The 18378-nt window shown below is 42.6% G+C and overlaps 1 protein-coding gene across 1 annotated transcript in view; it reads right to left on the bottom strand.

Annotated features, from left to right (window-relative positions):
• Positions 1–18378, bottom strand: part of VWF (von Willebrand factor) — a 193873-nt gene that overhangs the window by 66787 nt on the left and 108708 nt on the right. The window contains exons 30-34 of the mRNA XM_087934258.1: positions 16198–16341; positions 12653–12796; positions 9346–9510; positions 8135–8178; positions 4627–4804 (exon numbers count right to left, since the gene is read on the bottom strand). Of these exons, the coding sequence (XP_087790384.1) occupies positions 4627–4804; positions 8135–8178; positions 9346–9510; positions 12653–12796; positions 16198–16341 (675 nt within the window). The remainder of the gene's footprint in view (positions 1–4626; positions 4805–8134; positions 8179–9345; positions 9511–12652; positions 12797–16197; positions 16342–18378) is intronic.

The raw sequence follows: 18378 nt of genomic DNA, 5'->3' as shown, positions 1-18378 counted from the left end.
CTTTTTTTTAAGGACTTTGCGAGCTGGAGCTTTCTCCAATCAAAATTCCTGGTCTGAAAAAATTTCAATGCAGAAAGGAGCTCAGTTGCTAATAAACTGCTCAAGCTTACCTCCCAGCTCAATCAGCATCTTGCTTTTGGACATGACATGGGGAAGTTTTGGTCCAAAGTCAGCTAAGCTGCACCTCTCTATTACTACCCTCCATGTGGCTGGGTGGTTGTGAGTTAAGAGACCAGAAAGCTCTGGTGGGCCACCATTTCCCAACTGCTGTTCCATCCCATTTCTCCCTGTGCTGCTACTTTGATCTGTCTGCAGGATTCCTCTGTAGAATTTTCTAACACGTGCGAATATATATTAAGGTCAATAGAAAGCTGGCACCCACCCCTCTCCTAGAAGAATGAAATATTATGGGAAATATTAAAAAGGCAGAAGATTATTTCCCTGGGTGAGAAAAGGAGAAACCTGTTTTTAAAGACAAAGAACAGCTCCCTGCAGCTCCCTGCTCCTAACAGATATTTGGTGCCCATTGAGCAGGACTGGGTCAGTCTATCTACAAGACAAATAGAACTTCAGCTCCAGGGGGATGGATTAAGACATGACCCTCGGGACATAATAGGATTAGCCTGCTACCCATCTAGCAGCAGGGCTCACTGCATTGCGAAATCATCTGGGGGCATTACATCACACAGCAAGGTTCAACCAAACTTAATTCAGACAACGTAAAAAGTTAGCTATGTCCCCTGCATAGCCCCCTGGGAGTCTGATGGCAACCAATAGAATACATGTCCTTGCCACGGGAACAGGAAGCTCAAGGGCAAGGCCCAAGAGAGGGTATAAATACCGCTCTTTCTCTCAACTCCATGTGTTCAGCTCCATGTGTAAACTATCTTTCCAATCAGCCTCCATGTTTCCAGTGTCTTTCTCCCAGGTGGATATTTCTTCCAATAGTAGCATCAAATGGCTTTTCAGAACGTTTTCTGCATCTTACTCTGAAGACAGTCCTGGGAAGCAATTCTCGCAGAGGGAAGACTTTTTATACAAATGCACCCCACTGCAAGCCTTAGGGAAAAAAAAACGCATCTTCTCTCAGTGAGAAAATAAGCATGTCTTCAATTATGCACTGGGATATGCAGCCTTTGCCATGTCCCCTTTCTCTCCATAGAAGCCTCCTCAGAAACACACCCTTAAAGGCAGCAAATAATTTTCTTTGGAAGAAGAGACATTAAAACCAAGTGGCATTCCTTAAAATTTAGAAATGAACTGCCTTATTTTGTTCAACATATGTGTCCTTTACCATGCGGTGTAATTTTTTTTCCCACCAAGGGTTGAATGACATCTCTAAAGCCCTCCCCCTATATCAGGATCCGGCCCATGGAGTGCTTAGATCCGGCCTGCAGGGCCACCTAGGAAACAATGAATAACCAGCCCGTGGTGCCTCTGCCAGGGAAAATGGAGCCGCGGGGAACCAAATGAAAACCACCACCCCAGCTCGGTTTTCGCTGGTAGAGGGCTAGCAAAACAAACTAAAAATGAAACAAAAGGAGAAATGTTTCCCTTTTTGTATGCAAGAAGGGACAGGAAAGGAGAAAGGGAAAGAGGAAAGACAAAGGAAAAGAAGGGAAGATGGGAAAGGAAGATGAAAGGAGAATGAAGAGGGAAGGAAAAAGAAGAAAAGGAAGGAAGGAAAGGAAAGGAAAGGAAAGGAAAGGAAAGGAAAGGAAAGGAAAGGAAAGGAAAGAAAGGAAAGGAAAGGAAAGGAAAGGAAAGGAAAGGAAAGAGAATGAAAGGAAAGGAAAGGAAAGGAAAGGAGGGAAGGAAAGAAGGAAAGGAAAGGAGGGAAGGAAAGAAGGGATGGAAAGGAAAGGAAAGGAAAGGAAAGGAAAGGGAAAGGAAAGGAAAGGAAAGGAAAGGAAAGGAAGGAAGGAAGGGAAGGGAAGGAAAGGAAAGGAGAGGAAAGGAAAGGAAAGGAAAGGAAAGGAAAGGAAGAAGGAGAATGGGAGGAAAGCAAAGCAAAGGAAAGGAAAGGGATGGGAAGGAAAGGAGGAAAAGAAAGGGAAAGGAAGGAAAAAGGAAAGGAAAGGAGGAAAGGAAAGAAGGAAAGGAAAGAAGGAAAGGGAAGAAGGAAAGGGAAGGAGGAAAGGAAAGGAAAAAGGGGAAGAGAAGGAAAGGAAAGGAAAGGAAAGAAGGAAAGGAAAGGAAGGAAGGAAGGAAAGGAAAGGAAAGGAAAGGAAAGGAAAGGAAAGGAAAGGAAAGGAAAGGAAAGGAAAGGAAAGGAAGAAGGAGAATGGGAGGAAAGCAAAGCAAAGGAAAGGAAAGGGATGGGAAGGAAAGGAGGAAAAGAAAGGGAAGGGAAGGAAAAAGGAAAGGAAAGGAGGGAAGGAAAGAAGGAAAGGAAAGAAGGGAAGGGAAGGAGGAAAGGAAAGGAAAGAAGGGAAGAGAAGGAAAGGAAAGGAAAGGAAAGGAAAGGAAAGGAAAGGAAAGGAAAGGAAAGGAAAGGAAAGGAAAGGAAGAAGGAGAATGGGAGGAAAGGAAAGGAAAGGAAAGGAAAGGAAAGGAAAGGAAAGGAAAGGAAAGGAAAGAAGGAAAGGAAAGAAAGGGAAGGGAAGGAGGCAAGGAAAGGAAAGGAAAGGAAAGGAAGAAAGGAAAGGAGGAGATTATAATGAGAGGGAGTGAGGATCTGAGGGAAGTCCTGCCTTAGAACTTGGAAACCACAGGCGCCCCGGAAATGAGTGATGTCAAGATGGCCACACCCATCCATGGCCACACCCACCCCAGCCCTCCAAGGTCAAACACAATCCTGATGCGACCCTCCATGAAATCAAATTTGATATCCCTATCCTACCTCTTTCCTGTTGACCTCTCCTCCAAAGGCAAATTCAATTTAATACAATTTAAATGTCCAAATCCCCCCCCAAAAAAAGAGTATTAAAACTTGTAAAACAAACGTTTGAAGACACATGCATAACAAGGAAAACGACAACAGAAATGCAAATCTTGTCAGAAAAATCCAGTTTTATGTGTATCCTTGACAGCTGGCAAAGGGATTCCTATCATCTTGAAAGCAACTTATTTTTTGTGTTTTTTTTTCTTGTTTCTGTGTCAGTAAATACAAATCACATCCTTGGCACTTGATTGTAAAGCCTGTGTGTTAAGTGCTGTTGCTCAACATGGAGGTTTTTGTCACATAATTCTTTGCTTTCAAGAGCACAAGTGTCCCATGTGATTGGCAGATGGCACTCTATATTTGTCCCCTTGTAATAATTCACAAGCTCTGCACTTGCATATCAAGAGCAGAAAGCGCAGCTGAAAATTACAGCTCTGGTCTCTTAAGTGGAGAAATCCACCTGTTTGAGGCAGTTGGACTCCAGAACGTTGTGGCAGATCCCAGGGCAAGTACGTTGAAGACCATCAATCTCTGGAAAGATTTATGGAATCTTGAGATTTTCCCACAGCAGAATGAAAATCTGAAGTTTACGTAAGAGGTTCTGTCAGGTTCAAAAGACCAGGTCTCCACATGAAGGTCCAACTAAACTGGTTTATTTATTGCTACAGTCTATGCCCGAGAATCTTCTCAACTAACAGTTAGCATCTGGTTAGAGTTAGATAAGGATGAATGGAACTCAAGGGAGGTTGGATTTAGTTCAATTGTGGCTACACAGGGATTCTAGACTGATACCTCTTTTAACTCTGCCCCCTAGGTTCTCCCAGTCCTTCCCTACAGATTCTGGATCCAAAGCAAGCTAGGGGCTGTGATACATGTGTATTGTAAGTTCAGAGATGCACTAAGTATCCCTGCCCACCCACCCCAGCTACGTGGCAGTAAGTTTTAGATTCAAATAATCAAAAAAGATGACATTACAAGGTTCTATGTTTAGTTGCCTCCTTCTAATAATAAATGAAATTCTTTCCTCTCCTTTCCATGACACAAACAATATTGGCAAGATTATCCTTTATTTTGGGTTAGTGGTTCTTTCTTTCTTTCTTTCTTTCTTTCTTTCTTTCTTTCTTTCTTTCTTTCTTTCTTTCTTTCTTTCTTTCTCTCTCTCTCTTTCTTTCTCTTTCTTTCCTTTCTTTTTCTTTCCTTCCTTTCTTTTCTTTCATACTTTTCCTTCTTTCTGTCTCTTTCTTTCCTTCCTTTCTTTTCTTTCTTTTCTTTCCTTTGTTTCTTCTTCTTTTTCTTTCCTAGTTTCTTTCTGTCTGGCTGTCTCTTTCCTTCCTTCCTTCATTTCTTTTTCTTTCTTTCCTTTCTTTCTTTTTTCTTTCTTTCTTTCTTCCTTCCTTCCTTCCTTTCTTATTCTTTCTTTCTTTTCTTTCTTTTTTTTTTCCTTTATTTGGTTTTTTCTTTCTTTTTTTTCATAATTTCTTTCTGTTTCCTTCCTTCCTTCCTTCCTTCCTTCTTTTCTTTTCTTTCTTTTTCCTTTCTTTTTCTTTCATGCTTTCTTTCCCTCCCTCCCTCCCTCCCTCCTTCCTGCCAAGGATAGATACCTTCAATGTTCAGATAAATGGTCATTTCCTGGATGATGTTACCTGGTATTTCATATTCTGTTCCAATCAGCTGAAGCCTGTCCTCCGAGTTATTAATTCTCCCTTGATCAGATTTTACAGGGGGTAAAAAAAAATACTCACATGGACACACCCAATGACAGCCACAGGTTTCCTCCACTTTAACTGCAGGGAAATTGTTGTGACACGTTGGCTTGGCCATCTTCTCACAAAGATGCCGGTGGCTTTTCAGTTCTGTGCGGCCACCTGGTAAGCAGGTCACGCTATAACACTGATCCAGCAACTGCCACTTGTCACCAGGCTGCACAAAAAGACACATCCACATTAAAAAAATAGCATCCAGGTTTAAGGAAATCCTCAAGGTGATCTCCTTCGGTGGTCTCCATCCAATGGGCACCAAACTCTGATTTGGAATCTAAAGCAGAGATGTCCAACCTTGGGAACTTGAAGATCTGTGGACTTTAACTCAGAGGTGGACTGGTTCAGGAGAGCCCCTAGCTGAGATTTGGTGCAGTTCGGAGAACCGCCCAAATCCCACTCCTGGCTGGCCCCGCCCACCCCTCCCCTCCCAGGAGTTGCCACGTGGCCCCTTTTGGATGCAGGTAAGTACAGGGTGTGTGTGTGGAGGCTCAGGGACGGCAAAAAACGGGCCCCACAGAAGTTCGGGAAGGCTGGAAATGGGCCCATTTCCAGCTTCCAGAGAGCCTCCGGAGTCTGGGGAGGCCGTTTTCACCCTCCTGGAGATTCGAAGAAAGCCTCTGGAGCCCAGGGAGGGCAAAAGTGCCCCCTGCCATGATGCAGGAGGTCGACTAGGCCACGCCCACCCAGCAACCGGGCAGAGAACCCGTCGTTAAAATTTTTGAAGCCCACCCCAGCTTTAACTCCCAGAATTCCTTAGCGAACCATGCTGGCTGGGGAATTCTGGGAATTGAAGTCCACAAGTTGCCAAAGTTGGACAGCCCTGATCTGAACGTCCATGGGAAAAGACATTAACAAAGGAACAAAATTCAAGCATATTTTTTGCCTGGAAAAAATTAACCGTGTAGAATTGCTGCCCTTAAATTTGGGTGCTTTCCTAATGTCTAGACTTTCATTCACAGCCAGCATGGCTATTGCTGAGAATTTCGAGCCATCTATGCAATTGGAAGAGTTCCAAATTGGGGGAAACGGCTATACAGAAATTCTGGACTTAAACCAGTTTAAGTGACTATATTTTCCACTGATTTCAGTGGGACCATTCCTTCACCCTGGAATCCATAGGATTTGATTATTGTACTTTGATTCATTATGTGCTAAGGTTGCTAAACAATGACCATGTGGAACCAGTTTGATGGGCGAGAAGAATGCTTAGTGTTATGCTGGCTGGCATACCTTCCATATATATATATTTTAAAACAAAAATGGTATAAGAAAAAAAATTCTCAACTCTGGAAAAGGAAAACTGACATTAGGAAGGAACACAAAACTATTTAGCCAATTCTAGCCAAAAAGCATGAGCTATGCCAGACAGAAATAGTGCTAATTCAGACCGCTGATGAATACAGATACAACAACTATTCAATTAATAACCGTTCAAAGTTACGACACTGCTAAAAAAGTCCTCACACTTAATGACTGTTGCATCATTCCCTACAGTCAAATGATCAAATTTCGGGCACTTGGCAACCAGCATTGATTTATAATAGTTGCAATGTCCTAAGTTATGTGATCACCAGCCAACTTCAAAATAAAAATCGACACTCTGCCCACCCAAACACAGTGAAGAAAATTACATTGGTGCATTTTTATTTTTTTTTCATAAATAAAAAGTGGCTTGGTTGCACTTGGCTGAGATGGAAGAATTTAGTTCCACAAATTCCTCTGCCCGATAGAAATAAAGGAACTAAAAAAAGGTTCATACATGAGTTTGGCAGAAGAGGTTCTTGTGTTGCTTTCATTAGCGTGCGCTCCATTTATGAGATGCCAAATCATTTAAGATTTTTATAGGGGAAAATAGGCAAATTTGTCTACAAGAAAGAATTGGGAAAATGTCTTGAATGAGCCAAGGGCTCCAGCAATCCAACAAAATCGACAGCATTGATACAATGCAAGTCTTCCCCCTACAGATGGAAAGTCACAAACACAGTCATGGTGAATGTCCAGGGCCGTGATGGCGAACCGATGGCACGCGTACCACAAGCGGCACGCAGAACCATTTGTGCTGGCACGCGAGCCGTAGGCAAACTTACCTCATTGCGTATGCATGTGCCTCACAGCTGATTTTTTTGGCTAGTTTGAGGCCTCTTTCGGCCTCCCAGAGGCTTGGAAAAAGCCTCTGCAAGGCTTTTCAGGTCTAATTATAGGCCCGTTTCATCAGGAAGTGATAAAACAGACCTAGAATTTGGCCTGAAAAGTCTTGCAGAGGCTTTTTCCAAGCCTCTGGGAGGCTGAAAAAGGCCTCACAACAGCCAAAAAATCAGCTGTGAGGCGCAGTGCAGGTAAGGGGGTGGCGGGGGGGATTGTGCGTGCATGCAGAGGGGGTATGGGCAGACGGGGCGCACATTCTGGGTGCTGGCATGTGAGTGCATGCGCGCTGGTGCACACGCAATTTTTGGCACAGGAGCCCCAAAAGGTTAGCCACCACTGGTGTAGGGAGAGGTGTTTTTTCAAGAGGCAACTGTACTTTCTGGTTTTTCTTTGAAGATGTTTCACTTCTCATACAAGAAGCTTCTTGGATGAGAAGCTAAACGTCATCAAGAAAAACCAGAAAACCCAGTTGCCTCTTGAAAAAACACTTTTGGGACAATCATGGTGACCATCATCTCCAGCTTCATCCTGTAGGAAAGGACTCAGATTGGCTACCTCATAGGAATGCAAGATGGTGGAAGCTGTTCTGACCTCGGCTTGACAAAATCACGAAACAGACTCCTTGTCCCTACAAAACCCCTTTTTATTTGGCTAAAGTGAATTCCTATCATTCATATCCAGCAAAGTCCAGGCAAACAGACCTTATCTGAATTACAAACACAGACTTTATCAGGCTTGGAGGGTTGCCAGACTGATAGATTCCAAGTGCAACGCTGTACAAGGAAAATCTTGGCAAGTAGTGTCTGTGAGTCACGAACTCAGGCAAGCGAATATTCACACTAATTAAACGAACTAATTGTCTCCTGCAAACACCACTCCCCTTTCATTCCTATTTATTCCTATGGGAGGGGCCATTCACCATCCACTTGTGCTTTTACTCCCGAGTCGACTCCTGTTCCTTAATTGTTCCCTTCTCCTGACAGCTCTGCGCATGCGCACATTGGGAACAGGCTCCAGCTGTTCTTCTGCCCCACTGACCTCCAACTCTGAAGGCAGCTGATAACTGTCAGGTGGCCCTGGCCCCAGCTCTGCCTCCAATGCAGAGCCTTTGTCAGAGCTTTCCCCAGACTCCAGGACTGGCCCATGTTCCTCCACAACCTCCTCATTGTCCGAGTCTGCCACCAGCTCCACAGACCACTGGCGGACCATAACAGAAGCATCTTCAGACTCAGAAGATCTGCACCTTGATTTCCTGCCCAAACTAATCCCCTCCAACTCTGTGAATTGGCCATCCATAACAGATGATGTCTCTAAAAGTCACAGAATGTGTGAATGACATACTTACTGCTCTGATATTCCCCTCTTCATCGATACACTCTTGAGCACCCTCTGAAAAGAAAGCCACCCAAAGACATTTGTAAGACGTCATCATAAAACGTGAGATAATAATCACACTGAAGCAGATATACAAGTAGTCCTTGACTTACAACCACAACTGAGCCCGAAATTTAGGTTGCTAAGTGAAACATAACTGAATTATGCCCCGTTTTATGAATTTTCTTGGTGCAGTTCTTAAGCAAATCAATGCAGCTGTTAAGTTAGTAACATGGTTGATGAGTGAATCTGGTTTTCCCATTGACTTTGCTTGTCAAAAGGTTGCAAAGAGGGATCAAGTGACTTTAGGACACTGCAACCATCATAAGTACGAGCCAGTTGCCAAACGATTAAATTATGATCATGTGACCATGGAGGTGCTGCAATGGTCATGCATGTGAAAAATGGTCATAAGTCACTTTTTTCAATTCCCTTGTAACTTTGAACAATCGCTAAATGAACTGACTAGTTTTGACTAGTTTGGAGGTTCGGCAAATATCACCTGTGGCTGGGCCTGCCCACCCACCTCCGCTGTTTCCTGTCCTCTATTCTCCTGTTTTTCAGCTCAGCTGATTTGTGCGGCAGAGTGAATTGCGGTGCCTCAGCTGAGGTAAAAAACAGCTCACCTCACTAGCACTGACACAGAGGGTGTCAAGCCCGAAACTGACACACATGTAGCCATTTTATTTAGCCCTAATATATATTCCTTTTCTTTCTTTCTCTTTGCTGGTTATGGGGGGAAAAGGGTTTCAGGCTTGCCACGTTCCTAAGGTGAGAGGAGTGGAGATAGAGGGAGTTGTTTAGCCTAGGTGGCTCTCCTTCCCATGGGAATGAAAGCTGACCCTGTTGAGACCTGAAGGTGGAGATTGTTGACACCAGGCAATGTTGATTTACTTCTATTGGGGAATGTGACTTTGCGGGGCTGTTTCTAATTTCCAATATTATATGGTATAATTCCGGGTCATGTCAGATCCGGAATTACAACAGACTTTGTCAATTGGATGCTTTCCTAAATAAAAGAAATTGTTTTGGAAGACGGACTTTGCTCTTTTCTTTTTAAATGGATTTCATCACTTGGAAATCTGACAGAGGGTAGTTTTTGAGTGCTTCACGCACACTCTCATGATAGAACCAGTAGGAAAAAATTTGGAAACCCACCACAGAGTGTGATATGGGGCTTACCTGTACAAAGCTTCTTCATAAATTCATCACCCAACGTGATCATCGTAGAAAGATCTTCAAAATGTTGCAACTTAATGATCGTGTCTTTAGCAGATGGCCCCACTAAAGCACTCAATTGTTCCGCATTATATTTGGTGCCAACGCCAATGGGAAGCAGTGAAACTCCTGGGAAAAGCAGAACAGATTGAAATCCTCCTTAATTCAATTTGAACTTCAATACAAGTGTTCAAACAAACACACAGTTTAGTTAAAATCAGTTTTGGAATAATAATGGTAATTATTTCCATTCTCTATTTTCAGCACAAGATTTTTTTTTTCCCTGCTCACCAGAACAGAATCATGACAAACTCTCAGAAGATTGAAAAACAACAACAACATTATTGTAAAGATCCTAGTCTCATTTTACAATGAATTCGTGTCACTAAAATAATCCTAAATTGCTGTGTAAATTAGTGTGGATTGAACACTGTCAGTTATCTAAAAAGATTTGCACAATCAAGAGCCTAGTTTTGCTGCAAACACTCCCCCCCCCCCAGGCTCTGTGTAGCAATAATAATTAAGTCAATCAAGAATTCAGCCTTAACTCAGAAGCTGACCCTACAGCTTTAAAATCGATTGTAGTTTTTGTAAGAAGCTTAATTAGCCCTAAAATGCTTAAAGTTGCTCCCACTTTAATTTAATCACCTTTAATCACAGTTCTACCCAAGAGCGGAGAATTAAGGTGGGGGGGAAACCACATAATTTGAGATCCACATCCAATATCTGATTGGACAGTTACGTATTTTCAGCTGTACTCAGAATCTAAATTTATTGCATCACAAGAATAGTATAATTTCACAATATATCTAGACTGTTTGAAAGAAAAGAAAACTGGCTTATGGACCAGTACAGGATTTTTCAATATGCCATTTTAGATCCATTTTTGCTCAGCCAAGAGTTATAACCACATTTATTTTTTTTAATAGAGCTTGTTTTAATGTCCGCAAGTAGACAAAGATGATGGAATTCCCAAGCTGGTCAACCAGAGCATTGGATAGGATTATCATCAAGGAAAATCATCCCGCTTTCCTTTTTCTTCAATCCGCTTTAAAAACTTCTGATTACCTTTCATGACACAGCATGAAGAGGTAATCCTACCTGAAGATTTACCCCAGGACTGATGAGTAGATGATAAGGTCACGGCTAGGCTACATGTTATACTACCGGCCACATGTAAATTATACACGGTGACCTCTTCTCTCTTGCATGGCAACTGTGGAGGCCTGGATTTTGCACAATATTCCACAAGAGAAAAGAGCCTGCTTCTCCTTCTCTTCGACCATCTAACTCTCTGTTCTCCCCAAAGGAATTCGCCACCGTTTACCTGCTGTAGGCTGTATGCAACGTCCAGAACACCAAATGGCAAAGCCAATAAGTGTCTCTCAACAAGCCAGAGAAAGAGACGTTAACACAGTACCTCCTCCCTTGAAAAAGCTTTTTCTCCTGGGAGCACCTGGGGAAACATTCACAGGTACTGAAAAATGTACGCTCTACTGTTAACCAGGGGGCGGGCTTCAAAAATTTTAGCAACGGGTTCTCTGCCCAGTTGCTGGGTGCGCGTGGCCATGGTGGGTGTGGCCTCGTCAGCTTCCTGTACCACGGTGGTGGGGAGTGTTTTAGCCTTCCCCGGGCTCCTCAGGCTTCCCTCAGGCCTCTGGGAGGGTGAAAATGGCCTTCCTGGGCTCTGGAGTCTCTCTGGAAGCCAGAAATGGGCCCATTTCTGGCCTTCCCAAACTTCCGGGAGGCCTGGTTTTTGCCCTCCCTGAGCCTCAGCGTGTGCCCTGCACTTACCTGCATCCAAAATGGGCCGCATGGGGACTCAGGGGAGGGGAGGGGTGGGAGGGGCAGGGCCATCCCAGAGTGGGATTTGGGGGTTCTCAGAACTGCACAAAATCTTAGCTAGGGGCTCTTCCGAACCCCTACAAACCCTCAGCAGCCCCTATAACCCCTGTAGACCCAGGAGCCTCTGTGGCGCAGTGGTTAGAATGCAGTACTGCAAGCTACTTCTGCTGCAATACTGCAAGCTACTTCTGCTGTCTTCAATTTGGCAGTTCAAATCCCACCAGGCTCAAGGTTGACTCAGCCTTCCATCTTTCTGAGGTGGGTAAAATGAGGACCCTGATTGTTGGGGGCAAGAGGCTGACTCTGTAAACCACTTAGAGAGGGCTGTAAAGCACTATAAAGCAGTATCTAACTCTGCTATTGCCCTCCCTTCCTTCCTGCCTTCCTTCCTTCCTTCCTTCCTTCCTTCCTTCCTTCCTTCCTTCCTTCCTTCCTGCCTTCCTTCCTTCCTTCCTTCCTTCCTTCCTTCTTTCCTCTCTTATTCCTTTCTCATTCTCCTTCCTGGTGGTGCAGTGAGTTTTGCAGTCTGACTCTGCCCACTGCCAGGAGTTTGATCCTGGCAGGCTGAAGGTTGACACAACCTTCCATCCTTCCGGGTAAAATAAGAACCCAGATTGTTGGGGGGCAATAGGTTGACTCTGTATTCTGCTTAGAGAGGACTGTAAAAGCACTGCGAAGCAGTATATAAGTGTAAGTGCTTATATACCACTTATATTGCTATTGCAGACAAACTCTGCCCACTGCCAGGAGTTTGATCCTGACCAGCTCAAGGTTGACTCATCCTTCCATCCTTCCAAGGTGGATAAAATGAGGACCCAGATTGTTGAGGGCAAATAGGCCAACTCTAAACTGCTTAGAGAGGGTTGTAAAACACTATAAAGCAGTATATAAGTCTAAGTGCTATTGCTATACAGGCAATCCCGGACTTATAACCACTCCTTCAGTAACCATTTGAAGTAGCAACAGCACTGAAAAGATGACTTATGACCATTTTTCACACTGATGCCCATTGCAGCACCTGCACTGTCATGGGATCCAAATTCGGGCGCTGGGCAACTGTCTCATATTTATGATGGTTGCAGCATCCTAGGGTCACGTGATCACTTTTCACGATCTTCTGACGAGCAAAATCAATGGGGAAGCCAGAGTCACTTAACCACCATGTGGCTAACTTAGCGACTGTAGCCCAAAAAGTCATAAAATGGGGCAAAAGTCACTTAACCACTGTCTCGCTTAGCACCGGAAATTTTGGATTCAGTTATGGTCATAAGTCAAGGACTACCTGTATGGACTTTTGGGACATCCAACCATGTACCAAATAGACTTCAGTAACAAAAGAATAGGGACGCCTTATGCCCCACAAGCTGGAGGCACGTTTCCAAAATATCACGGCACTGTAAAAGTAATGGTAAAATAACCAATTTACTATTGGCTCTGGCGGAATACGCAGCAGCTTCCACAGCGTCTTTTGAGGTGTCTGCCACAATAACCACGGCCGTTTTGGATGCATTGGGTCGTCCTCCGTTGGCTTCAGAAATGGCATGCTGAACCATGAAGTCTATTGCTTCCCCTGGAAATGATACAGGACAAGCATAGCTTATGAGCAGAGTAAAAAACAAGAACAGATCAAGATAGTAGACTAGACTTTAGGCTAGGCTAGGCTAGGCTAGAACAGAACAGAATAGAATAATACTACGGTAGAGTAGGGTAGGGTGGGGTAGGGTAGGGTAGAGTAGAATAGAATAGAATAGAATAGAATAGAATAGAATAGAATAATACTAGGGTAGGGTGGGGTAGGGTAGGGTAGGGTAGAGTAGAATAGAATAGAATAGAATAGAATAGAATAGAATAGAATAGAATAGAATAGAATAGAATAGAATAGAATAATACTAGGGTAGGGTGGGGTAGGGTAGGGTAAAATAGAATAGAACCAAACCAAACAGAACCGAACCAAACCAAACAGAACAGAACAGAATAGACTTCTTTATTGGCCAAGTGTGATTGGACACACAAGGAATTTCTCTCCAGTGCAGAAGCTCTCAGCATGCACACATACAACAACAAAGTGGTAGGCCATATATCATAAATCATAGTTACAATCATTAAAAAGTAAAAATGAAATGGCAAAGTATCCCAAGTAATCCTTTATAAAGCAAATCTTAACGGTAGGTTTATTGTCCATTCTGAAGCCTATTTTCCTACTGTTGAAGAACCATTGAGTCCTTTGGGCCAATGGCAGGAGAGGAAACATCTGCCAATACTGTATTTTTTTCTGTCCTATGTAAGGAAAACATCTTAATGAAGATACAGTGGTAAGTGAGAAGAAATAGACACAAATATTTTTCACTCCCTCACCAGGACTGTGTGTGCTAGACCTATTTTGATTAAACAGTCCTAACACTAATTTTTCTTGTAGTTTGAAGGGAACATTTATAAGTTGTGAGTTTGGTCTATGCTCATCCAATCAACACAACCAGGTTATGTTGCTGCCAGTTGGGATGACCTGTTAGCAACTCAGTGATATTTAGACGATAGTTGAAAACTTATCTATTCAAATTCTTTGTAGGTTGCGAATGTGCGTTATATTATCTGGACATCTGTGATCTTTGCTTCCTTATTATTGTTCTTGCTGCTAAAGTTGAAAGCCTCTCAGAGTCTTGTAGAGTTGAGAAGCCTCCAAATTATAAAAAAAATAGGGGAGGGGGTTTAGGTTGTCATGCTATGTAGCACAGGACGAGAGGAGAGAGTCTGATTTTGATTATATGTAGCGGAAAGATCTCCACAGGGCCATGCATAGAGGTGGTCTTCAGCAGGTTCTGACCAGTTCTGGAGAACCAGTAGTGGAAATTTTGAGCAGTTCGGAGAACCAGCAAATACCACCTCTGACTGGCCCCGCCCCCATCCACACTCTGCCTCCCAAGTCCCAGCTGATTGGCTGGGTCTTCTTTTGCATAGGAAAACAGAGCTGGAAAGCAGGTTAGTGGGGTGGGGAAGGAATGGGATTTTACAGTATCCTTCCCCTGCCATGCCCACCTTACCATCTCTTGACATGAGTTGCTAAGGTCAGGAAGAGAAGGACTGGAGAACCTACACACCTGCCCTCTGCTGAAAGAGGATAGCAATAGCACTTAGACTTATATATCACTTCACAGTGCTTTGCAGCCCTCTCTAAGAATCAGCCTATTGCCCCCAACAATCGGGGCTCCTCATTTTACCAACCTCAGAAGGATGGAAGGCTGAGTCAACCTTGAGCCGGTCAGGATTGAACTCTTGGCAGTCTGCAGAATTAGCCTGCAATACTGCACTCTAACCGCTGCAATACTGCTCTCTAATGGCTCATGAATCCTGGCTAAACCTCACCTAAAGAGGAAATCAGGAGTGACCACCCCACTGGAGGAGGATTGTCATTGTGGTCTGTATGTATCAGAGGGGTGTGTGTATGTATGTTGTATGTGTGTGTGCAGAAGTCGTTTGTAGAGAAAGCTGTGGGACTATGTGTACTTTCATTCAAGTTTTTCCCCATATGAAGTTACTCAGCTAATGAGTAAAGGAACTGAAGGAAGACACAATTTAATTTACAAGACACTAATTGATTACATGTGGATGAAATTCCATTAAAGCAGTAGTTAGCAGCTTGATTAATACCTATTCATTTATTTATTTGTTTTTTTGGAGTGCACATCCAGCAAAACTGAAGCTGTCCCAAGCACAACCAAGTGGCACTCTGTGGTGCAAAGAAAGAAGGAATGACTTAATCATAACTGGATTTGGGTGTGACCCTTCTGCATTTTAAGGGGAGTTGCCCCTGAAGCCAGATAAATCATAAACTAAGCAGCTTTGGTTCTAAAAAACAAAAGAATGAAGGAGAGGAAATTAAGAGCATAATAACTAACAGTAGGAAGGAAAAACTCCAATAAACTGAAGCAGAGAGAAACAGAAAGAAGAAATGTGGGGTTTGTGTATCTTGGTAAGAGGAAGGGTAAAATATTAAACTGCATGAAGATATTTCTTCTCTGTTAGAAGCAAGGGCAAGAGATTCTGCAAAGCAAGGTTCCTTCCTTAGTCGCTTGAATCATTAAAACTGGATATACAATTCTATCAATAAACACCTTTCCAATAATTTGGACAAAGGAAGAATCAGAGCTTAAAGGTCTTTATTCTTCCACCTTTATTGGAAACAGATGGAAACCTAAAGGACAATTTAATTAGAGTTCAAAGGAGGCAAAAAACCAGATTCCTGGACTGGAGATACTTGCTATAATTGTTGTGGTTCAAAATAGTCACTTAATGTGACATTTGGTACTATGACAACCCATTGTTAGCACTGTTAAAAAAGGGTACATTATTTAGTTCTTTAACTTACCAACATAATATTAAATTAAGTGTTTGCTTCATGCATTTTTTTTTTCATTTTATTTCCCTGCACCAAGCTGATGAATTGTGATCATCAGGTATGCAAATACTTAACACTGAGGCCGATTCCCACAAAATTCATTTCCCATCGCAACATTATGATCTTTCATGCTTCCTGCCCTATTTCCTCTTTCTTTCCTACCTAAGTTTCTTCTACAAAGATGGGTGTTGTTTTCCAAGGACATGAATTCGGTTCCTTCTCTCAAATGAATGATTTGCATCTCTGTAGTCTTCCCTACCATTCCTTTCTCCAAACTTGGCAATTTGAAGACTTGTGGACTTCAACTCCCAGACTTGCAGCAGATATATATTTTTTCTTTGTGCCCTAAGAAACTAATATCTGCCACTCTCTGGGATTGAACTCTCAACCTTCTGAGTCGGAGGCCAGCTAGTCATTGCAACTACTGGTTCAGTGAACCAGATGTAAAATTCACATCTGGTTCACCCAAACCAGTAGCAGCCCACCCCTGAATACTCAGAAGAGTATTCAATAAACTTTCTTAGAACTGATCAAAGGAAAACCTTTCCCCTATCACTGCAGACCAGAGAAGACGATACCTAGTTTGCTTGGGCCTTTTTCTCTTTGATGAATGGAGTCCACCTTTTTCAGAAGGTTAGCTTCTTCCTGGAATGCGTTCCATGAAATTTCCAGAGAGTTCACTTTTGCATATTGAAGTACTGCAACTTGAGTTGAAAAATGACCTGGGGAGGAAGCCAAAAGATTCAGGGATCAAGAAATTAAAAAGATTGGATTAAAACTTGCTTATGGCTTACTAGACCTCAAAGTCAAAACAGAAGACACCTTTGTATATTGATGGACATGAAATGCATATTAATGTTGATTACCATTTTGGGTCACTTGACTCCAACAGCCTCAGACTATATATTTGGATGAGTTTTATATATTATTAATCAATTTAGCCCTTGCACGCATGATAGACCCTTCCAACCACCTCCATCTGTAATTAGCTCTGTTGTTTTTGCTTCCGTCATGTTGGTCAAAGGAGGTTTATCTCTTGCTGTTGCTTCGTCCCATCCAGCCTGGAATGCTTATCTCTGGGAGGTGATGTTAACCTGCCAGCTATTGCAATTTGTTGCTTTGCTTGTGATCTTGTGGTTGTATATATATTTGCTTTCACTGCAGTATAATATTCTGTCAGAGTGTGCTCACTGTGACTATGTGTCAACCCAGTCTATAAGCTGGAAAGTATGGAAATCATTGAATAGACTGTGCCTGGGTACAAGATCCAGAGACACTGTGAACAAATGGAGCTACTCTGTTGCTTTATTTTTTTGCGATTGTGGTGACATGCAGACAACACATATGTATTCCTGTCCCTTGTGCCCCAATCAGTATATACATAAGGACTTCATGGCAGCACAAGAGAATGCAATTAGCCTTAATGAATGCAGCATAATTATCTGCTTGTAAAACTACACATGTATTCACATTCCCAAGCAACACACCTCTGGTCACACTACAAGTATTCCTTACAGATTTAACCCTAAATACTTTTAAACATACAAAAGGACCTCTTGCTCCTTGTTGAAACATTCAGTAAACATTCCGTTTAATTTTTATGCATGCTTCTCCTGCATGTACATCACTCAGCAACCAACTTTACAATATTCGCAAAAAGCTGACCATAACCAAAGCTCACAATCACACACACAAAATCAACAAAGTTGCAGCCCACTTTGTTTCCAAGTAATGTGGGGAAGAGCTAAAACATGATTTTCACACCGTCTGCCTTCCCCAAATCTGCCTTGCACTTCCCAATCGTGGCTTGGTGTCGCTTCTAATAACCAATCCCATACCGTCCCTTAAAATTGTGACACGTGGAGTTTTTATTCATAGATTCAACTAGTTACATAGCCACTCCCTAAGCAAACCGTGGCTATAGTTTAACATATTTCTCCTGTTATGCCGTCAATACCAGCAGCCTCACGATTTTTCAACATTTGCAAGGCGTTTATGACTTCATTTGATATTAAAATTAACATATGTTTCAATGCCACCCTTTAGCTTTTCATTAGCATTTACCACACATGGATCTAAAATACTCCTGCATTGTCTCATTTCAATTTTGTGCCAAAAACATTTCATCATTTTGATCCATGCTTCCATCTGAAACAATGAAGGGCTTATTATTTAGTTCTTTTCCAAACATTCTTTTTTTTTTAAATTTCCACCAAAATCAATTTGCATTTTTTTCTCTCTCTTGGAATTTAACTGTTCTCTATATTCTTTGACTAGAGTCTTTGCCATTACAGTATTGATGACCAGGCTGAGCTTGTGGGAAGAGTCAAGCACATCATCAGTCTTGAGTCTCTTCATGCCCACAAGAGATCTAAGTCCAGCCTTTCTTGAATTCCATTGACTCTTATCTACCACCAGGTTGCCTTGACTGTTAGTACTCATTTGAACAATCCTGGTTCCTTTCTTGCACCTGACATTTATAATTCTTTGCTTAAAAACTCCCTTTTTATAACCCCATGATCCTTAATTCTGGCTAAAGTCGGGTAACTGGATGGAGCCGAGCGTTGACTAGCCAGATGCCCTTCCTGACACCTATGCGATGTTCACAGCAGATATTTTTTTCTTTGTGCTCTAGGAGAGAAATATCTGCCTCTACCTAGGATTGAACTTTCAACCTTCTGAGTGGGAGGTGAACGTCTTTACCACTAGGCCGCCATGTTGCTCATTTATTATTCTTTATCTACACAGCAAACAAGATG

The sequence above is a fragment of the Pseudonaja textilis genome, chromosome 5, assembly GCF_049901715.1.
Source record: "Pseudonaja textilis isolate UNSWEBS1 chromosome 5, rPseTex1.2, whole genome shotgun sequence".
NCBI lineage: Eukaryota > Metazoa > Chordata > Lepidosauria > Squamata > Elapidae > Pseudonaja > Pseudonaja textilis.
This window is presented reverse-complemented; position numbering and strand designations above follow the sequence as displayed.